Source organism: Salarias fasciatus, chromosome 7, assembly GCF_902148845.1.
Source record: "Salarias fasciatus chromosome 7, fSalaFa1.1, whole genome shotgun sequence".
Lineage (NCBI taxonomy): Eukaryota > Metazoa > Chordata > Actinopteri > Blenniiformes > Blenniidae > Salarias > Salarias fasciatus.
In genome coordinates, this window is record NC_043751.1 from 12,696,169 (window position 1) to 12,713,711 (window position 17,543).

Genomic DNA, 17,543 nt, shown 5'->3' on the forward strand with positions numbered 1-17,543 from the left:
TTGGCCAGAGGCGGCGCGAGGGGGAGACGGTGACACTCGTCCAACTTTCCATGTGTTTCTGTAATCACTGTTTCAATCAGGATCAGTCTGCAGCCACAGATTACCGATGGAAGCGCACGGAGGATTTACAGATTTATGACAGCGTTTATCTTTACATAAATGTAAGCAGTGACAGTCACTCTGTAATCACGCACATGCGAAAAGAGGGTTGTATTCCTGATGCACCATAAATACATACAAACACATTTTTTTTGGTGAATCGACATGTTTCAAACTGCACGTTTTGGCTTAAGGAATCTGGGCATGATTTCTAAATGCCAGTGGAAAGGATCTGGGTCTATTTTATTTGAACATTCTAGATTTAGATTTAACAGTCCAACTCTTGTTGAAAGTACACAAAGTCTAGTTATAATAGTACATGCCATGATTACAAATACCAAGTCTTTTTTTTTTTTTTTAAGAATATAGAACTGAATGAAGAGTCCAGGGTGTTTTTAGAGTTTTGGTCTGGTCTAAGGTGGAGGATAAAAAACGGGGTCCGAGGTAAGAGAATATTCATATTAATTCTACTGGGAGGAAAGACAGTTTGATTTGTTTATTGTTTTTGTTTTCTGTGTTCTTTCATGGTGAACATCATAAATCATGTAACATATGCTGAGACTGCTCAAGACATGTATGTCTTCACCGGTATTTAGACATCTTACTGTGTACCAGGGGAAAATATGACATTTTGAGCTAATTTCACTCTATGACATGTGCTATTTTATACAAACACCCATATTGTAGATTTTTTTGTTGAAAACCAACTAAATAAGTAACTGGAATCCCAGTTTCAATGTCAGCTGGCCCTTTGTGGAGTTTGCATGTTCTTCTTTGTGCATACTTTTTTCTTGTCTGTTTTTTCTCCAGGTACTCCGGTTTCCTCCTACAGACTAAAACCATGCACGTGAGGTTAATTGTCTGTGTTTGGCCAGTGATGGATCTTTGACACTGCCTTCTCCCAGCCAGCTGAGGTTGGATGCTGTGATCACGGCTGTGACTCTGAAGGTTGATGTGATTTGTTGTCAGTGTTGCAGCACCAGAGAATGAACGCTAGGTGGAGCCACAGCCCAACAGTTAAAGCGGCCTGTACTCCAGGCCTCAAGAAAGTGCTGCCAATTTAATAATTTATGATCAATATTCCTGCTGCTTGCTCTCTGGTATCCTGTTTTGGTGTGTTGCATTACTTTTTTTAAATTTAAATATTTAAATATCCAATTTCAGATATTAATAAGCACTATAATGCTAAGTTTCAAGTATAACTTCACCTGCCTGATCATATCGTTGAACCAAACTTCTCACACTGTTCAGTGTTTGACAGCCTCGGTCCCGGGGGAGCCACTGTCAGCATGTTTTATGCGTCTCTCTTGTTTCGCACATGATTCACATGAATCGGTCCTTTCCACAGGATTCACTTCACGAAAATCATGTGTGTAAAGACATGAAAACATATGAAACAGGATTCACTTCACGAGAATCATGTGTGTAAAAACATGAAAACATCTGAAACATGCAGGACGAGGCCCCCCTGGGACCAGGAATGGAGAACACTGCTGTATACCGAGGCAAACTTTTTTCCCAGAAAATGATGTAGAAGACATAAGTTTGCCCCCAAGCAGGGCCATCCTGTGGGGAGTCTGCATGGTTTCCCAATGCCTGTGTGGTTGTCGGTTAACTGTGGCTCCCTAAAACATCTCATAGATGTGATTTTATGATGGACTGGGTCCTGGGTGCACCTTCATCTTTACCCAAAGTCAGTGGGGACAGACACGGTTTAACTACAACTCTTAATATGTGTGAAGTACTTTATTAAATAGATTTTATGTTTTTACCTGATGATGCATACATTCAATAGTGAAATAATCAGAATAATTTATATTTGGTTCGAACATGGTTAAAGTAGGTTTCCTCCATTTGTGAAATCAATATTTGATTTTTTTTTGTTTTCAATTGGCTTGCTTGAAGCAAATAATGTGGGTGGCGGTTCCAACGTGAGCCTATATCCTAAGTCCTATATCGCTGTGGATACATGAACACAACCACATTTTAAGAACAGCAACATTTATTTAACATGATATAAAACAGATGGGATATGAACAGTTGCAATTCAAACCTATTATGTAACCATATATGGGACACATCCTCCCATCCAGCTTTACCATGTACATTATATACACAGTAAACCTCTTATAATTACACTTTGTACACACACAAAATTATTTATGTCGGGGTTCACAAAGGCTTTTTTCAATTTTTTTTTTATTGCTCTTTACACATGCTAATGCTTTTTCTTATTTTAGATCCAAGGGCTTCAAACCAGCATATCATAAAATATAATCAAACTTTGTTTTTTTATCCTTCTCTCAGTTTAAATATATCTCTCAGCGTTAAAAAAAGACAGTATAGAGTGACTCAAGTCTGAACATTCACATATGTGTTGGCAATAAAGCGCCATGGACTGCAGATCCTATTTTTAGATAACCGTGTCCCAGAAATGTGAGAAATGACAAATAACTTGAGTCTGCAGCAATAAAGAGGCTTCTCCTTTCATATAGCGGAGGCTTATTTGTCTCTTATCTACTCGTCTTCTGTCTGGGTGTGAATTTTTACGATAAATGAATAAATATGATGAAATGGGGATCGGCCAACGTCTGAGAAACGAAACTTTGTGAACTGGAGTAAAAGTCTCTGGAAACATGTTTTATGAAGAGCGATTAAACACAAATGGAAAACATGGCCCAAAATATATTGATCACATGAGAGCTCAGGCTCCGTTAGTGTCCTCTATGTACAGACAGACATTAAAATCTGATAAAACACTAAAAATGAATATAAAATCCTTTTACAAACTGAAAATATAAACGAGTGCTGTCTCCCGAGTGAACGATAACAGAGAGATGTCCCAGAACTGTGGCTGCTAGTGGCAAAGGAGGTGGAGATGTCACAGTGAGCATACAGAGGTCAGAGGTCAAGACCCCTGAGTGTGTGGAGATGGGGTGGGGGGGCAGTTTCACTCTCTGTAGGCCGTGGCCTTGTGCTGATCTTTGATTTGGGGGGGGGGGGTGTTGTCCTCAGGAGCTGCTCCCAAACTCCCACACGGGTTCCTTCATGTGTAGGTTTTCACTGAGGCCAAAGCCTGAGCTGCAGGAGGACAAGACAAGAGGTCAGCGCCAGGGCGGGAGGTACTGAAGTCGTATCACAGAAAAACTGAAAAGTGCTTTTACACATCAGACTGAATCATCTCGATAGAGATTATGAGAAACGTCAAAACATGAGAGACAAAATGTGAAATCAGCAGACAAGAAAACATGCAAACTCATCATGAACAAAATGAAATCTACCCTTCGTTCTGCCATGCTTGGTTTTACTCACAGAGACACAAAAATTCAACGGTGACAACACTTTAGTAATGAAGAGAAACAGGTTGATGAAAGCCCTTACTGGTGTTACTACACACACATGAAGTGAGAGCCATCAGTGAGCTGAGGGGGTGTGGTGGGAGACTGTGGAAGGGGTGGGGAAGAGGATGACAGGCTTTTCACTGCAACGAAACAGCAACATGGTGAGCAACACGAGCACACGCACGCCGACAAGTCAACAGAAATAAATACTGAAGTCAGTGAAATGGTGAGGAGACTACAACAGCATATTAGGGCCTCATTTGGAAAAAAATAGGAGGATTTATGTCTAAATAATAAAGGTGGGCTGTGTTTTTTATGGCGTCCAGTCTATTTTTTTTATAGAGTTGAATCAAAATATATGAAACAAAAAGAGTTAATTGAAGTTTGCAGAATGATGCTGGAATTTCAACTTCAAGTTGTTTCAGCCTTATTCTTGAAATGCAAATTAAAACTGCTCCTCCTCCTATTTTTTTTTTTATTTTTTTAAACAATACATCATTGTAAGAAAGCAGTGAGACAAAAAAATGACAAGAAAATTACCCAGCATGCACACTTCAGTATCTGGTTTTATCACATGCATTTCTTGGTCCGAACTAATCGCTCTCTCCTCCCTTCACCGGCAACACTCTCCTTAAATTCCTCTCTGAGATATCAGAGGATATGAATAAACCTTCTCACAAGCCCGGGACCTGCCAATTAACCCCTTTACCTCACACACAGAAACGAGGTGTCAGAATTGAACCCGGGTCAGAGGAGGAACGTCCCCGGCTCCCACTCACAGAATGTGGCGTTTAGTCACGATAATGAGATTAATGGCAGGACTAAAACCACTTCTTGACCTCTCGGTGTCTTCATTAACTATGGATTTACGAAAAGGGGGCTAGACTCTCATTACGCCGGCTTAGTTTTGTGACTACGCTGTAAAATAGAGGTAAATTAGCCTTCTGCCGTCCAATAATCAGCGTCGATGTCAAATAGTACTCTGAATTCTTCATTTTACCTGTGAGGGTTAGGTTTATCTGTCTGATGCTTTACTCATTAAGAATTTGAATTTTGCAGCTTTTCTTTTATGTGAAATCCGTTTGTACATGTGCTGGACCAATAAAGGTGTTAGTTTGTTATCAGGATTATAATTAATGAGCAGGTCACTTCCGGGGAGACTTCACGGAGCTGACGGATCCGGTAGGTTTTATTTTTACGTGTTCAGTTGGAAGCGGTGCCATAAATCTTGTAGTAACTTCAAGGTTTGATGATGGCAGCATTTCCGTTCCCGTTTTTAGAGGCGTACCTGCGACCAGCTTGCTGCGTTTGGAGGCCTCCGCCGCCAGCTCGTAGGAGATATTAATCATCTTCTCTTTCTCTTGTACAGTAACCTCCTCTTCGGTCTCCTCCTCTGGGCTTAGAGCCATACTGGGAAGCACGTTCTGCATGCTGGGAACAAAGACACACACACACACACACACACACACACAGAGGAAGACGCATTGCACAACTTTAATCAAAAGCATTGTTTTTGACGCAACTCGCAGTAAACAAGCCAATTCTTTTGAATCGATTCCAAGAGTGACATTTGAAAGTAAATGTCAGAGAGACGGAGGGATGTGAAAACGCTTCCCTGCATCTCTGAAGCGCTGATCTGCACTGGCGGAGCAGGCAGGCACCGATGCCCGTCTTCAACCATTTATAGTAACATTCCAGCCCTCACTTCTAGAATTTCATGCATGACATCTACGGGGAAGCTTCACTGTGATCCTTTTCTAATATCAGAAGCCTGAGCAGACCTGTCCATGCCAGCAGCCACTGATAAAGAAGGCAGTCGGCGCGTCACAATATCTCTTTGAAAAGTCACCGGCGAGCATTCTGACAGGAACCAGCGGGAGAGATGTTATCACTACAATATTGGCTTCTCTTTATTGGATTTTTATGAAATCTAGAACGCAATTTAAAATTATTTGATTAAAATATTAGGAAGCATCAGGCCCGTATTATTCCAGCACAGTGCTGGCTTGTTGGTGGTTTTTTTTTGAGTTTCTGAATGCAGAATAAAAGGCAGAGTGTTCAGCTTTCTGCCTCCTCTCTATTGGAAACATGCTACTAACACAGTCTTCAGGCCTCAACACATCCTATTTAGTATTAAATACAGATTATAGTCAGGGGTAGCTAAGTTCCCCTGAACTGCTGCTATAGGTTTGTACTGCTGGGAGACAATTCAATGCACTGAGCTCCTTTTCTTTTGCCACCTTTCCCGTTGAATGCAGTGTTTACCTGTTTTTGGCAATGAGGGCCTTGATGCGGTCCACTTTCCTCTGCTTATCAGCCTCCTGCTCGGGACTCAGAGCCTCCTCGGGGTCTGATTCTATGTAACGCTCTGGAATCAGCACTTTGTCAGGCACAGAGAGCTGATGAGACAAAAACAGAAAACAACACAACATAATGCAGTTTATCAAACTGAATGTGCCACGAAGGAAAAGTAGGTCTTTTAGGAATCAACGGGGGATCTGTGAATGAAAACGAGGCAGTCGATTTAACTGAAACTGGCAAAAAAGAGTATTTTCATATTTTTTTTTATGGAAGATGAGCTGATGTGAATCTATAAGAAGCGTTAATAGCTGCATCACTTCAGTTTCACCTTTCACAGATAAATGCTTCACAATGACTTATTTTTCCATGAAAATTTAAACCTAGAAATGGACTCTATCCAGGAATCCCTTCCATCACTGCTGAGTGGGACTCCAGGCTGGGGGGGCGACGCCCACCCGCCGTGTCTCACCTCTCGGTCCACGTTGAAGTGGTCGGCCTGCGAGGTCTCCTTGAGCCGGGCGATCTCCTCCGCCGGGGTCTCGTGCTCCCTCACCACCTCCTGCTGCCGAAGAGAGGCCTCCAGCTCCTGAATGTCGCTGCTCATCACATCGTCTCTGCGCCTCATTTGAGACTACAAGACGAAAACAAAGAAATCAGACCGACTGTCAGGACGGACTTCAGTCCAGCTCCAGTGCGTCGTCGTCATCTCGTACCTGGATGTTGCGCAGATGGTTTTCTTTCGTAAACGAGTGACTGCGAGAGGGTGTGCTCTCCAGGCTGCCACCCCGGATGTTGAGGCCTTTCTTCTTCTCCCTGAGCGCGCCCTGCTGGTGGCGCCGGATCCTCTCCAGCTGCTCCTCCACGCTCATCCTGGGCCGGCCGCTCTCTGACGCACACAGCTGCTGCTCCACCGCACTGCGCGGTCGCTCCTGCTCGCCGTCGGCACAGAAAAACACACAGACGCAGACAAACGCACGCCATTTGTATAATCTTATAATACTTTGGTAATGATGCCAAGGGAACTCAGCACCGCCACATAAATGCTACTTTCACTTTGCATAACCTCAGTTCTGATGCTCAGTGGCGGCGAACTGCGAAGGCTGGCTGGGCGAACTCTCATGATGCAGCAATTACTGAGAAAACTTGATACCACTGAAAGCAATCTAAACAATCTGTACCACTACTGCACAAATTAAAAAAAAAAAACTAAACATTTTGCCCCTTTAAACAAAGTTTGACCCAATGCGCACAGTAATGACTGTGGAATTCCTTTTTAACGATCTTTCTCTCTGAAGCAGAGGAGAAAAAATAAAAAAATCTAAACAAACTCCCTGCTGCATGCTCGCATGCTCCAGCTGGCACACATGGCTGCACTCAGAGAGGCCAGCGGCCGCCGAAAGCCTGGACTGGAGAGGCTGACGATGTGAAGTGAACTGATGAGGAGCTGTTCATTCGCAGGTTGGTGCCACGCTGGCAGGCTAACAGATGTGGACTTCAGAGCCCGAAGCAGACGTATTCACCATCCATTTTGTTAAGAAGTTGGTATTTAGGACCTTATATGAAATGTAGAGGCCTGAGGCGTTAACGGTTGCAGTATGGAGCATGGAGTGTGCCTCTACCTTGGTTCATTCACATCACGAGCCCATCGCTCCTCAAACAGACTCGCCAAAAGAGGGACACACCCTGCAGTGTGGTGCACTAATGACACGGTTAGTATTTTTAAGTTGATCATGTTTGAGACTGGAAACTGTCTAAACCGAGCTTGGCATGTGTTTTATAAGTGGCTGCTTTGAGAGCATGAGTCACACCCGGGTGTGGAGCGTTCACTGCCAACCAGTCGCTTCAAATGCAAAACAACCAGGAAAGAGAGGAACTTAAGTAATTTAAAAAAAAAAAAGAAAAAAAAGGATAAAACAATTTAGAGCAGCCTTACCGTCCGGGGGTCGAGCTTCTTGCCCTTCCTCAGTGTGACGTATGACGCTATGGAGGAGGATTCAGGGACTGGGGATTTGGTTCTGGGTGGGACAATACCAACTGGGTAGGACATCCCTTGCAAGAAAAGGAAAGAAATGGCAGGGAAGAGGTTTAGTTCTCTCAATACTCAGCTTGAGCGCCATTTAAGAGAACTGTTTTTATCGACATATAAGAAATTCTTCCAACAAATTATGCAACATTTTCCTTTCCCAGTTAATGAGTAGTGAATTCATGTCTGAATGCTTTAAGGAATATAAAGAAACTCGGCATGGACACACATTTAAACCATGTGAGAAAACTGAGTGTTATTGGGATTTATGCACTGTGAATTAAAACAGGTGGAAGTGTAACCATGGCAACAGCTGTGCAAATGATGGTTGCCATGCAAGTTATTTTATTGTACACTAATTCAGATTGAATTTGAGGAAAAAGCCTAAACCACCATGATTTAAATGACACGACTATCATAGAAAGCAACACGTGCTGCAGGTTCTTTACAGAAGGTGTGACATGAAATCACTAAATCTCAGGCACCTTTGTTTCCAGCGTGCTCTCTGTCGGCTGGGTGCTCAGATCGGTCCTCTCCGTTGCTTTCATCGACTTCTGCCACTGTGGTGAGCTCTGGTTCACTCTTATAAAGCCTGTAGTCGGGGCCCTGCTGGTTAGAAATACGGGGAAAAGTCAACTCAAATGAACATTTCACACACAGGCTAAGAGAAAAAAAGTTGTTTTTTTTTTTTAATGACAGGACAAAACACTCAGACACATGTTTTTTTTTCCTTCAGTGAAACTGTTACAACAGTTTTAGAGATGGAAAAAAAAAAAAGAATGAAAACTGGGATATGTTTTAATTTGCAGACAATAAAATAAAATAAAAAAAAAAACTTTGCAACTCAGGAAAAACAAAAACAATTCATTCCAAACATGGAAAAAAAAAGACAAAATCAGATTTCAGCAAAACCAACTGAAAACAACGAGGCACGAGAGGCGATATGGAGCAAATAAAAAGGGGTCCAAAAGACACGAGATGTCTTTCCAAATCAAAGCGGAACTCATCACATCGAGCGATAACATGCGATGGCACAGCTGAGGGCGGGGTCGGCCGGAGGGTCAGCGGGTCAACGGGCTTACGCTGTGCGTGCTATTCCTGTGATTGGCCTTCCTGTCCTCTGGCCTGTGGAGTGATGAAGGTCGCGCACCAGCGTGAGGGGGCATGGGGGGCACAGAGGGGGTGTTGGGCTCATAGGACTGGGGTAGGGGCGGCCGTGGGGGCACGGCGTCCTCCTCCTGGGGATTATACAGGAAGCAATGTGACACATGGTGCCACCACGCAGGCTGGGGGCGACGGCCATTTGGCACAGAGCAGCTCAGGCCCGACAGGACAGGCCAACCAGCTGATTAGCCAGAAAAAAGAGCCCCACGAGGGGGTTACTGCTAGATCAACACATTCCTGCGGAAACAAGCACTAAACTGTCTCTGAGCAGAACTGCCAGCGAAAGAACTCAGCATGAGGCGATCATCCTCTGCACAGACGCAGGAAATGCAGTATTTACTGATATTCATTACTGGATTATTGGACATTTGCTCACATGGATTTTAGTTACTGCTTGACAAGTTCTGATTTTAAAATCCAGGAGGATTTACGGATCAATGTTTCAGTGTATTTCAAAAACTTTAATAGGAAAAAAAAAAAAAGGAAAACAGTTCATTAATTCACCAAATCATCTTTGATTGATGAATGATTCACAAAGGTGAATGATGATTACCAAAACCTTTCAAATTACTGTCCCATCAATTCATTCCTTTATTACAGACACACATTATGTATTTTGTTTTCACAAAAACTGTCACCAAAATGAACAGGACACAGTGGAGAGCCAGCAGGGTGGGATACTGGGGTTCTTATAATAGTTGGTGTTGGTCCCTCCAGCTGGAAACAGTTGTCCGACGCCCCCCTGGCCATATTTCTTGGGAGTCTGTGAACTTTCTGACCATAAAAGCCATTTTGCCCTCCTACCACCCCATTAAATTTGTCTTGAGCTCGAACACCTCTTTACCTTCCAAACTGAAGAGGACCCTGCTTGAAACCTTCCACATAGAACACGTATACTATGGTGTCAACTGAAGCTGTTCTAGATGTATATTCAACTTTCAATCTTGAAACTGTGTTGAAAATTACAATATGATATGCTTATTGTCATTTTTATGTTGATCCATGGCTTTGTTTATAGAAAACTCAGAGTGGGGCCAGTTTCACAAAGGAGGTTCAACAAAATGAGTCTGTTCGGAAATCTTGAGGTTTTGGTTTCAACATGTCTGAATAAAGTTATTTTATTCCACTCTGAGCGTCGAGCTCCTCGCTCTATAAAAGCCTCGCATTAACGAAGCCCTGATACCACAATGCATCATCATGGCAACAAGCAACACAGCAGAGTCTACAAACTTCATTTCATTTGAACCTATTTTTTTTTTTTCAGAAAATGAGTCACAACACTAAAAGGGAGAGAGTTGGTGTTGGGAGATATTTGCCGCTCTAGTTAATGTGAAAGTTCAAACTAAATTTCTCCTGCAGGGAGATGGTGCAGGGAATTCAGCACACATCAGTGTCCACAGCGCAGACGAGGACGGTTCAGTAAATATCTGATAAGTAGGCATGTAGGACTGAATTTAAATGCACTTCCAGTTATACAAAATGTATTTGATTAAATGTGATTTTCTCTTATTTCAGGGTTTGTGAAATGGGACCCAGGACCGAAACACGGCACACAATTTAAGAAGGGTTTAACTTTAACACAGTGAGGCCTGTTGTTCCAGCACTTTTTCACTGTCTTTGTTTCTTTTTCCCCTCTGAGTGGCGTCTCACCTCATTCTTGTGCTTACTGAAGTTGGCCTTGGGCCCATAGAAGCCCATCCCATCCGCAGCATTTCTCTGTGCTTTGTGTTTATTCAGGGCCTCCATCACGTCTTGGATCCTCCACAGCTCCTTCTGGATGTGGACGTGTTGCGGGCTGGGAGGCTCCGTCTGGGGTCGCGCACAGAAACACACACGCATGTTCAAACATCCCCCAGAACGCTGGATGGAGATTCTGCTGCAAAATGATGTGAAACTTAACAAAGAGGAGAAGAGAGCGAGATGCAGAAACCAGATAAAAAAGATGGGTGTGTGCAGTAGTAAAAGGGCATAATTTATGTGTTTGCCAAGGAGTGCAGTCAGGGCACACACACACACACACACACAGAGACACACATCCTGGATGTGTTCAGGCTCCGGCTGTCTGTGAGAAATATGAGCGCCGGAGCCAGATCGGCGAACAGCAGAAGAGAAGAGGGTGATAGTTAAAGTGGACAAAGACAAGTTGAAGGGAGAGTAGAGGAGCAAGAGAAGTGGACATGTAATTATCTCCCCTGGCTGATGACAGGTTCATCTTTGTGTGAGAAGTTCTTAAGAAGAGAACGTCCAGCCTCCCTGCTGGCCCTCAGACTTCCCTCCTCTCAGTGAACAACGCGGACTCAGACAGGAATAACCGTTAGGCCAGATTCTCTCTGTCTCTACACTTCTTCCTCGATGAAGGACAAGATAAAATAGCAGCTTAATTAAGAGCTGCTCTATCATCACTGCGGGCATCAATCACTCGCAGAGCTCCTTTGATCTCTCTTTTGCCTCCCTCCACACTCAGCTCAGGGAACCGGAGCAGAAAACCCTCAAAGTCAAAAAGTGTCTACAAAAGGTCGACAAGGTGTTTTGCTTTCTTTGAAACTCTGCAGTGTCTGTACTCCAACACAAGCAGAGCTCTCACACAATGCCGGGCTTAGACAGCGGAAGCGCTGCCAGATTAAAGGAGGCCGGCTTCATCCTCTGAACGTTATTGTACCTGAGGGCTCCCAAGAGCCTCCAGCTGCTCCAGCAGGTTGCTCTTAGCCAGAGCTACATCTCCCTCCAGCCTGTCGTACTCTCTCCACGACCGCTCCAGCTCCTGTGAGACAGCGAGAGACTTTGTGAATGATGAGAACAAAACTCTTGCCTCGTTAGTTCTCCTGGGGAGAAGGAGAGAGCGCGACGCCCCGAGGTGACTCACAGCGGAGACTCTGGACAGCTCTCTGCAGGTGCTGAGGAGGCCGCTCTGCAGCAGGTCTCTCTGCTGGATGACGCTCTGCAAGGCCGCCGGGTTATCGGAGCCCATCTCGATCTCCTGGCTGGCTGACAGCAGCGCCGTCTCCAGAGTGTGCTGAAGCAACACAGAACACATCCGAGACACGCTCAGAAAGCCAGTCGCTAAAATAAAACCAGGAATCACTTAACTCTGGCAAAGTCATATTGGAAGAGTGGAGTTTTTGGCCTCTGGTCGTTTTGATTTAAGCTGTTTTTTTTGTCAGTTTCTGGCTCAATTGGGTGATTTTGGAATTTATAAAAGCTAAATAAGATTAAAAAAAAAGTGGCTCAATACAGAGTACTTCAAATGAGTTATGTCAAATGATTATATGCATTTAATCTATAATAGAGCAATTATTTCAATAATTGGCCCATAATTACTTGTCAACTTACCAGAATTATATTTAGTTAACGTTTTTTTCTATCAACTCTTTATAATAATATTACGAAAGAAATGCAAACTTGCACATAAGACAACTTGTTGTGATTGTACATTTTTAACTCCAATAATGTACAGTTAACACAAAGCATCAGAGTTGCTGCTAACTGAGCTTTCTCAGTATGAATAATAACACTATACAGTAAACACTACTTCAGAACAATCTGGGTCAGTGATAACATATCATAACATATGCAAGCCTTATCAAATGGTATCTATTTTGATGTTTACAAAGTTTTGTTTTTACATATTTACAATTTATCTGATCTGTAAACTGGACATTCTTTTGAGATTATTTCCCCTCCACATGGTGTTACATATTAACCAGCATTTAGAGGAATCTTTTAAACTCTCTTCTCACCTTCTCTCTGTACAGCTGCTGAAGTTTGTCATCCTGCGTCCTCACCACCTTATCCTGCTCGCACAGCCTGCTCAGTTTAGTCTGCAGAGACAGGAGCAAAGGGTCGTGACCCCCGCTGTGCGCGGCCGAGCACAGCCTCCCGGCACGGCCAGCGGCCAACAGTACACTCACATCAATGTCCACTTCTTCTGGCATGCATGTGTAGGCTGGTTCCCGGTAGTCTTCTGGACTCAACTGCGAAGAAAGAGCGAACATCAGACAGAGGCACCAGATCTGCACATGCAGGTTAGAATCTGGAGATCTAATGCAGTGTCATCATGAAGCTCTCTCACTGAGCCAAAGGATTTATCCTTGAGCATAAACTCATATTTCATCTGAATCAGATGATCTGCGTTACTAAACCAGCAGCGGCAGACTGGCCAGTCTCAACAAAGTCTCTGCTGGTGATTCTCAGGCCTTTTGTTTCATCATCCACGGTCATTTGTCTCCATAAGCGCAACGCTGTGGTTTTATTGGAATTGCAAGTGGGACAGCATGTGAAGCAATCGCGCTTCCTGAAGTCTCGAGTCAGCGCATAAGCCTTGTCCACTAACGGGGTTTTCTGCAGCACACCAACTGCAGCTAATTAATTCAAGGTCTGTGTGTGTGTGCTGTGTTAGGAAGCAAGTCACTCTTGAAAATTTCTCAAAAAACACAACAGAACCGCAGATATCTTCCACTGAGAAGTTGTAATGCAGGTAAAATATATACAACTACTTTTCTTTTTTACTCTCCTGATAAACAGTATGGCACACACTTCACTAATTAATATCTTTTATTTAACAACATAATAAAAAAAATACAGCTCAATGTTCCTTTCACTGATATACATACCACTCATCTACCACAAAGCTTCTAGGAGGGAACTTGTTGCAGCTGCATTGGATCCCATGTTTCTCGCTGCTAAACCAAACAGAATATAAACCCTGACTCCAAATATCAGCAGTGAAACATTTCTGCATTGTTTTGTTTGTACGATTCCAGATTGTGATTTGATACAATGGCTATGAAGTCAAAGTGCCAACCCTGCTGACTTGCTATCTGTTTAAATGACAGTAATTTAAAAACTTCACATTTTGAATTGAGTGAAACACGCAAACGATATAAAAGCTAGCACCCAGTGCTCGCCCATGTTGACATGCCTGGTAGTCATGGAGAGACGACACTATGCCAGTTGGTGCAGGCAGGAGAAGGTGTGAACGTAAACCACACACACTCCAATAAATGAAACCTACAGGAAAACACTCTCAAACCTAGAAAACAATGTATCTGAGCCATCGCTTCCTCCAGGTCTCAGAGCTTTCAGTGTGGTCTTCACGAGGTGAAGTACATGGCCCTATCACGTATCAGGTAACATTTCAGCTTTGCTCGCATTAGTTTGAGCATGCCGAGGTTAATCCTCCTGCACTCCAACTAGCCCTCGGAGCAAAGAGTCGGCACTTCAACCCCATAGACGAGAATCAATTTTCATATCCACGTAACAAAACAGCACAAAAATGAGTCACCGGTTTGAATTCTTTCAGACTTCTCACATATCCAACAGTCCACTCTCACACCTGCACGTGTTCAGACACACACTTCTCTTTACACCTTTTTTCACCACGGAGTACAGTCAAAGCAGGTGGGGCTGGGAAAACCACATGGCATTCCACACAGAGCATGCAGACTCTGCCACAGCTTCACTGTGGTGTTGTGTGGTATGGACTACGAGTAACGTGGGGGTGGAGGAGGAGGAGGAGGAGGAGTACGAGGAGGAAGACAGACTTCTGACAGCTGAACAGGTGGGAATGCAGCTGCTGCCGAGCCGATATGCCAATGGATGGGTGGAGGCGTGAATGTGGGCGTTCTTCGGCGGCACTTTTACACCTCCAGAGGTGTCGCAAAAGTGGCAAAGTCATGTCAAAGCGATCGTCACACTCAAGCGGGACCGATTATCCTCTCCATCAGCGGGATGAGAAAAGGAAGTGGAGGGGAAGGAGTGAAGACAGGTAAACAGGAAGAGAGAGATTGCACTTAAAATGACTGGTTTCAGCTTCGTCGGTGTGCCTGTCTGCTTGTTTTAGGCAGGGAAGAATTCCAGTGATAGATTCTCAAGTGTGTCAGATCCTATAATCATAACATCTGAACCTTGTCTGACTGACTTATCTCAATAAAAACCAGACTCATTACTCATTAAAACACACAAGTTGGAGATTAAGTTACATTCTTTGACCGATACACAACAGGAATATTTATACATTCCAAAAGGTGCACATAAAAATCCACTTGTGAAATTTCTTTCTGGCCTGAAACTCAAAAAAAACAAAAAAAACAAAAAAAACTAATGAACTCTACTGACAACTCACACTAATCAGACTCCCCATGCCAAGTCCATGTGGCTCAGCTAATGAGATAAAATGCATTCTGCAAAGTCTCCTGAAAAATCCTAAGATTGAATGAGAAAGATAATTGACAGCGGGAGCACACAAACATCATACTACTCTTTTGAAGTCATGGCCGCGTGAGCATGACTTCTCGTTACGAGAGGAAACAGTCAAAAGCGATGGATGAGAAGGCGCTCGCAATACAAACGATACAGGGATACCGGTCTCAAGATGCCTTTGGGACTTTAGAGCATTGCAAAAATAAAAAATAAAAAAAGACAAAACAGACCAAAAGGACAACAGCGACTGGTGAGGATGAGGCGAGGCAAAACCTTTGGCTGGCCTTACTTGCTGGTAAAGTTGAGGCCTTGGGGCAGAGTTCTCAATCAAAGTGTGAGTCATGACGATTAAAGGATCATTTTCCTTCATCTAGTCGAGTTTGGAGAGGAGCAATATAGCAAGTGTCAGAAAGTTTACAGCAGTGCGTCACGTCTGAGACAACAGCCACAATGTGATTACACCTTACTCGCTCTCTTTCTTTCATGAAGCACTGACAGACACAAACATGTGCATCCAGGACGGACAGGGAGAGATACAGGGACAAGATACGCCGACAAACAGGATCAGGAAGACAATGTTCTTCAAAGCTCTAACATTCCTTTCTTATTACTAGTGCTTAACCTCGCTGTACCGCACTGGCACAAATACAGCAAGAAATGTGGAGTAAATGGTAAACATAATATTACAGATTCAACCCTATGAGTGCAGATAAACAATGTTCTTTTAAAGGTTGCATGAATCTGAGGTGAGCTCTGTGGCAATGTTTATCAGCAAGGTGTTAATGTGCCTTTGTGCACAGCAGCAAAGTGCTTAAGCGCCCTTATTCAAACTCTCAAAGGCTTCAGAGCAATAACAATAGATCTGAAAACGAAGGTTCAAATTTCTTACCAAGCAAGTAAATGATTCATGATTTAATACATCTTTCCCTTTATAGACAAACAAAGCAGCTGTTGGGTTCGCGCACTGCAGACTAGCTTACTGTACATGATACTGGTTCATGCTTCTATTTGTCCCTCTCTGGAAATATATAAATCGATGATTAATTAGCCACTCAAAACGCTTAAACAGCAGACTGATTACCACAGGAACAGCAAAGCATCAAACTGACTCTGCTCAGGAGAGAGAAGACAGGGCATGCATTCATGCATCACCCCACCTGATTGTCCAAATACAAGAGGTTCCTTTGGAGGTGATGAGAGAGAATGTCGTTCTAGCAGCAGCGGCAAAGAAGAAGAAGAAGAAGAAGAAGGAAGAAAAAAGCAAGAACAGAGTGAGACAAATGATAAAAGAAGTTACTTTGCTGAAAGTGCCGCTCTCACACTCATACAGTTGCGCAGGTATTTCCTGCACCCAAAGGTAAGTCCAGAGAAGAAAAAGCAGGATGAGTCAAGGTGAAGGAAATGGGGTCAGGTACCAGGTGTGCTATTAACAGAGCAAATGCACTGGAGGTCATGAAAGATTCAAGCTCCATAATGGCCACATGCATGCCCTGAATAAATGCAGGTGAAAAACACACAAAAATGAAACCGTTCTAAAACTTCCGCACAGCAGGGAATGGGAATCTTGAGTGAAGCTGAATAACCATCGCAGGCTTTACACTTTAAATAAATGGTGCAGTCGGGGGTGAAAACAGAGTGAAACAGTGTCCACCTTAGGGTTGGCTGACCCACATCATCAAATCTCAAAGTCTGGCGTCTTAAAAGACACTTAAAAGTACGGAAATCCTAAATGAAGATTTATGTATGCCAAATGCCTTAACCTCTTTAACTCCGTCACTCTTTAATCTCAGCAATGGCTTTAAGTTTCATTTCTGGCCAACATCAGCTGCAAACACCAGCAAAACAACATGAATGGAATGATCTGATCTGAATGATTGCATTTCATAGGGTATAGGGACAACCTCACAACAATATAACCACAACTTGAAGCCAATATCTTGTCCTTTACAGACAGATTGCCCATAGCAGTGTTTTCCCCTTGAACCAGCCGTGTGTGAAGACCGAGCGAATCCTCCCCATCGAGATGGATAATGGAAGCGGGGTAGAGATGGCATACACACCACACGCTAACGTAGCCTAGGAAGATGTCTCGGGGGGGGCCTGACCTTTGGGTTGTCGGCATCCATGTTTAGTTGCATAAGCTGTGCTACAGTGTGCTCCCGGATACTGTTTAGCTCTGCCTGCTGCCGCCGCAGCTTTATCAGCAGCAGAGTCAGTTCCTCAGGCTGCAAGGAAGGTGGGGGGGGGTGGGGGGGACACACAGCCGCAACGGGACGGGACACACAGCACGGGGAGCGAGAGAGGAGAGGAGAGAGCACACCAGGAAAGGAGATTTAGAGGTATCAGGCAGCTAAGAGGTGAACAGTTATTAACCTGGTATTGGGTTTTCATGCAGTTCAGGACCGTGAGATTATCCG

General features: G+C 43.7%; 1 protein-coding gene across 14 annotated transcripts in view; it reads right to left on the reverse strand.

The window, feature by feature from the left end:
* Positions 1 to 2,064: 2,064 nt before the first annotated feature.
* LOC115391300 (pleckstrin homology domain-containing family A member 5-like) overlaps positions 2,065 to 17,543 on the reverse strand; it is a 76,476-nt gene continuing 60,997 nt past the window's right edge. For 2 of the 14 annotated variants that reach the window (XM_030095461.1, XM_030095452.1), the window contains 17 exons: positions 17,232 to 17,351; positions 16,284 to 16,337; positions 15,416 to 15,496; positions 12,837 to 12,899; positions 12,666 to 12,746; positions 11,792 to 11,941; positions 11,588 to 11,689; positions 10,579 to 10,737; positions 8,847 to 9,002; positions 8,250 to 8,370; positions 7,675 to 7,790; positions 6,455 to 6,670; positions 6,211 to 6,372; positions 5,706 to 5,839; positions 4,729 to 4,871; positions 3,481 to 3,580; positions 2,066 to 3,180 (listed from right to left, as the gene is read on the reverse strand). In XM_030095461.1, the coding sequence (XP_029951321.1) occupies positions 3,489 to 3,580; positions 4,729 to 4,871; positions 5,706 to 5,839; positions 6,211 to 6,372; positions 6,455 to 6,670; positions 7,675 to 7,790; positions 8,250 to 8,370; positions 8,847 to 9,002; positions 10,579 to 10,737; positions 11,588 to 11,689; positions 11,792 to 11,941; positions 12,666 to 12,746; positions 12,837 to 12,899; positions 15,416 to 15,496; positions 16,284 to 16,337; positions 17,232 to 17,351 (1,950 nt within the window). In that variant the 3' untranslated portion in view covers positions 2,066 to 3,180; positions 3,481 to 3,488. Of the gene's footprint in view, positions 4,872 to 5,705; positions 5,840 to 6,210; positions 6,373 to 6,454; positions 6,671 to 7,674; positions 7,791 to 8,249; positions 8,374 to 8,846; positions 9,003 to 10,578; positions 10,738 to 11,587; positions 11,690 to 11,791; positions 11,942 to 12,665; positions 12,747 to 12,836; positions 12,900 to 15,415; positions 15,497 to 16,283; positions 16,338 to 17,231; positions 17,352 to 17,543 lie in introns of all 14 variants that reach the window. The other 12 variants (XM_030095448.1, XM_030095450.1, XM_030095451.1 and 9 more) reach the window with 11 other exon arrangements.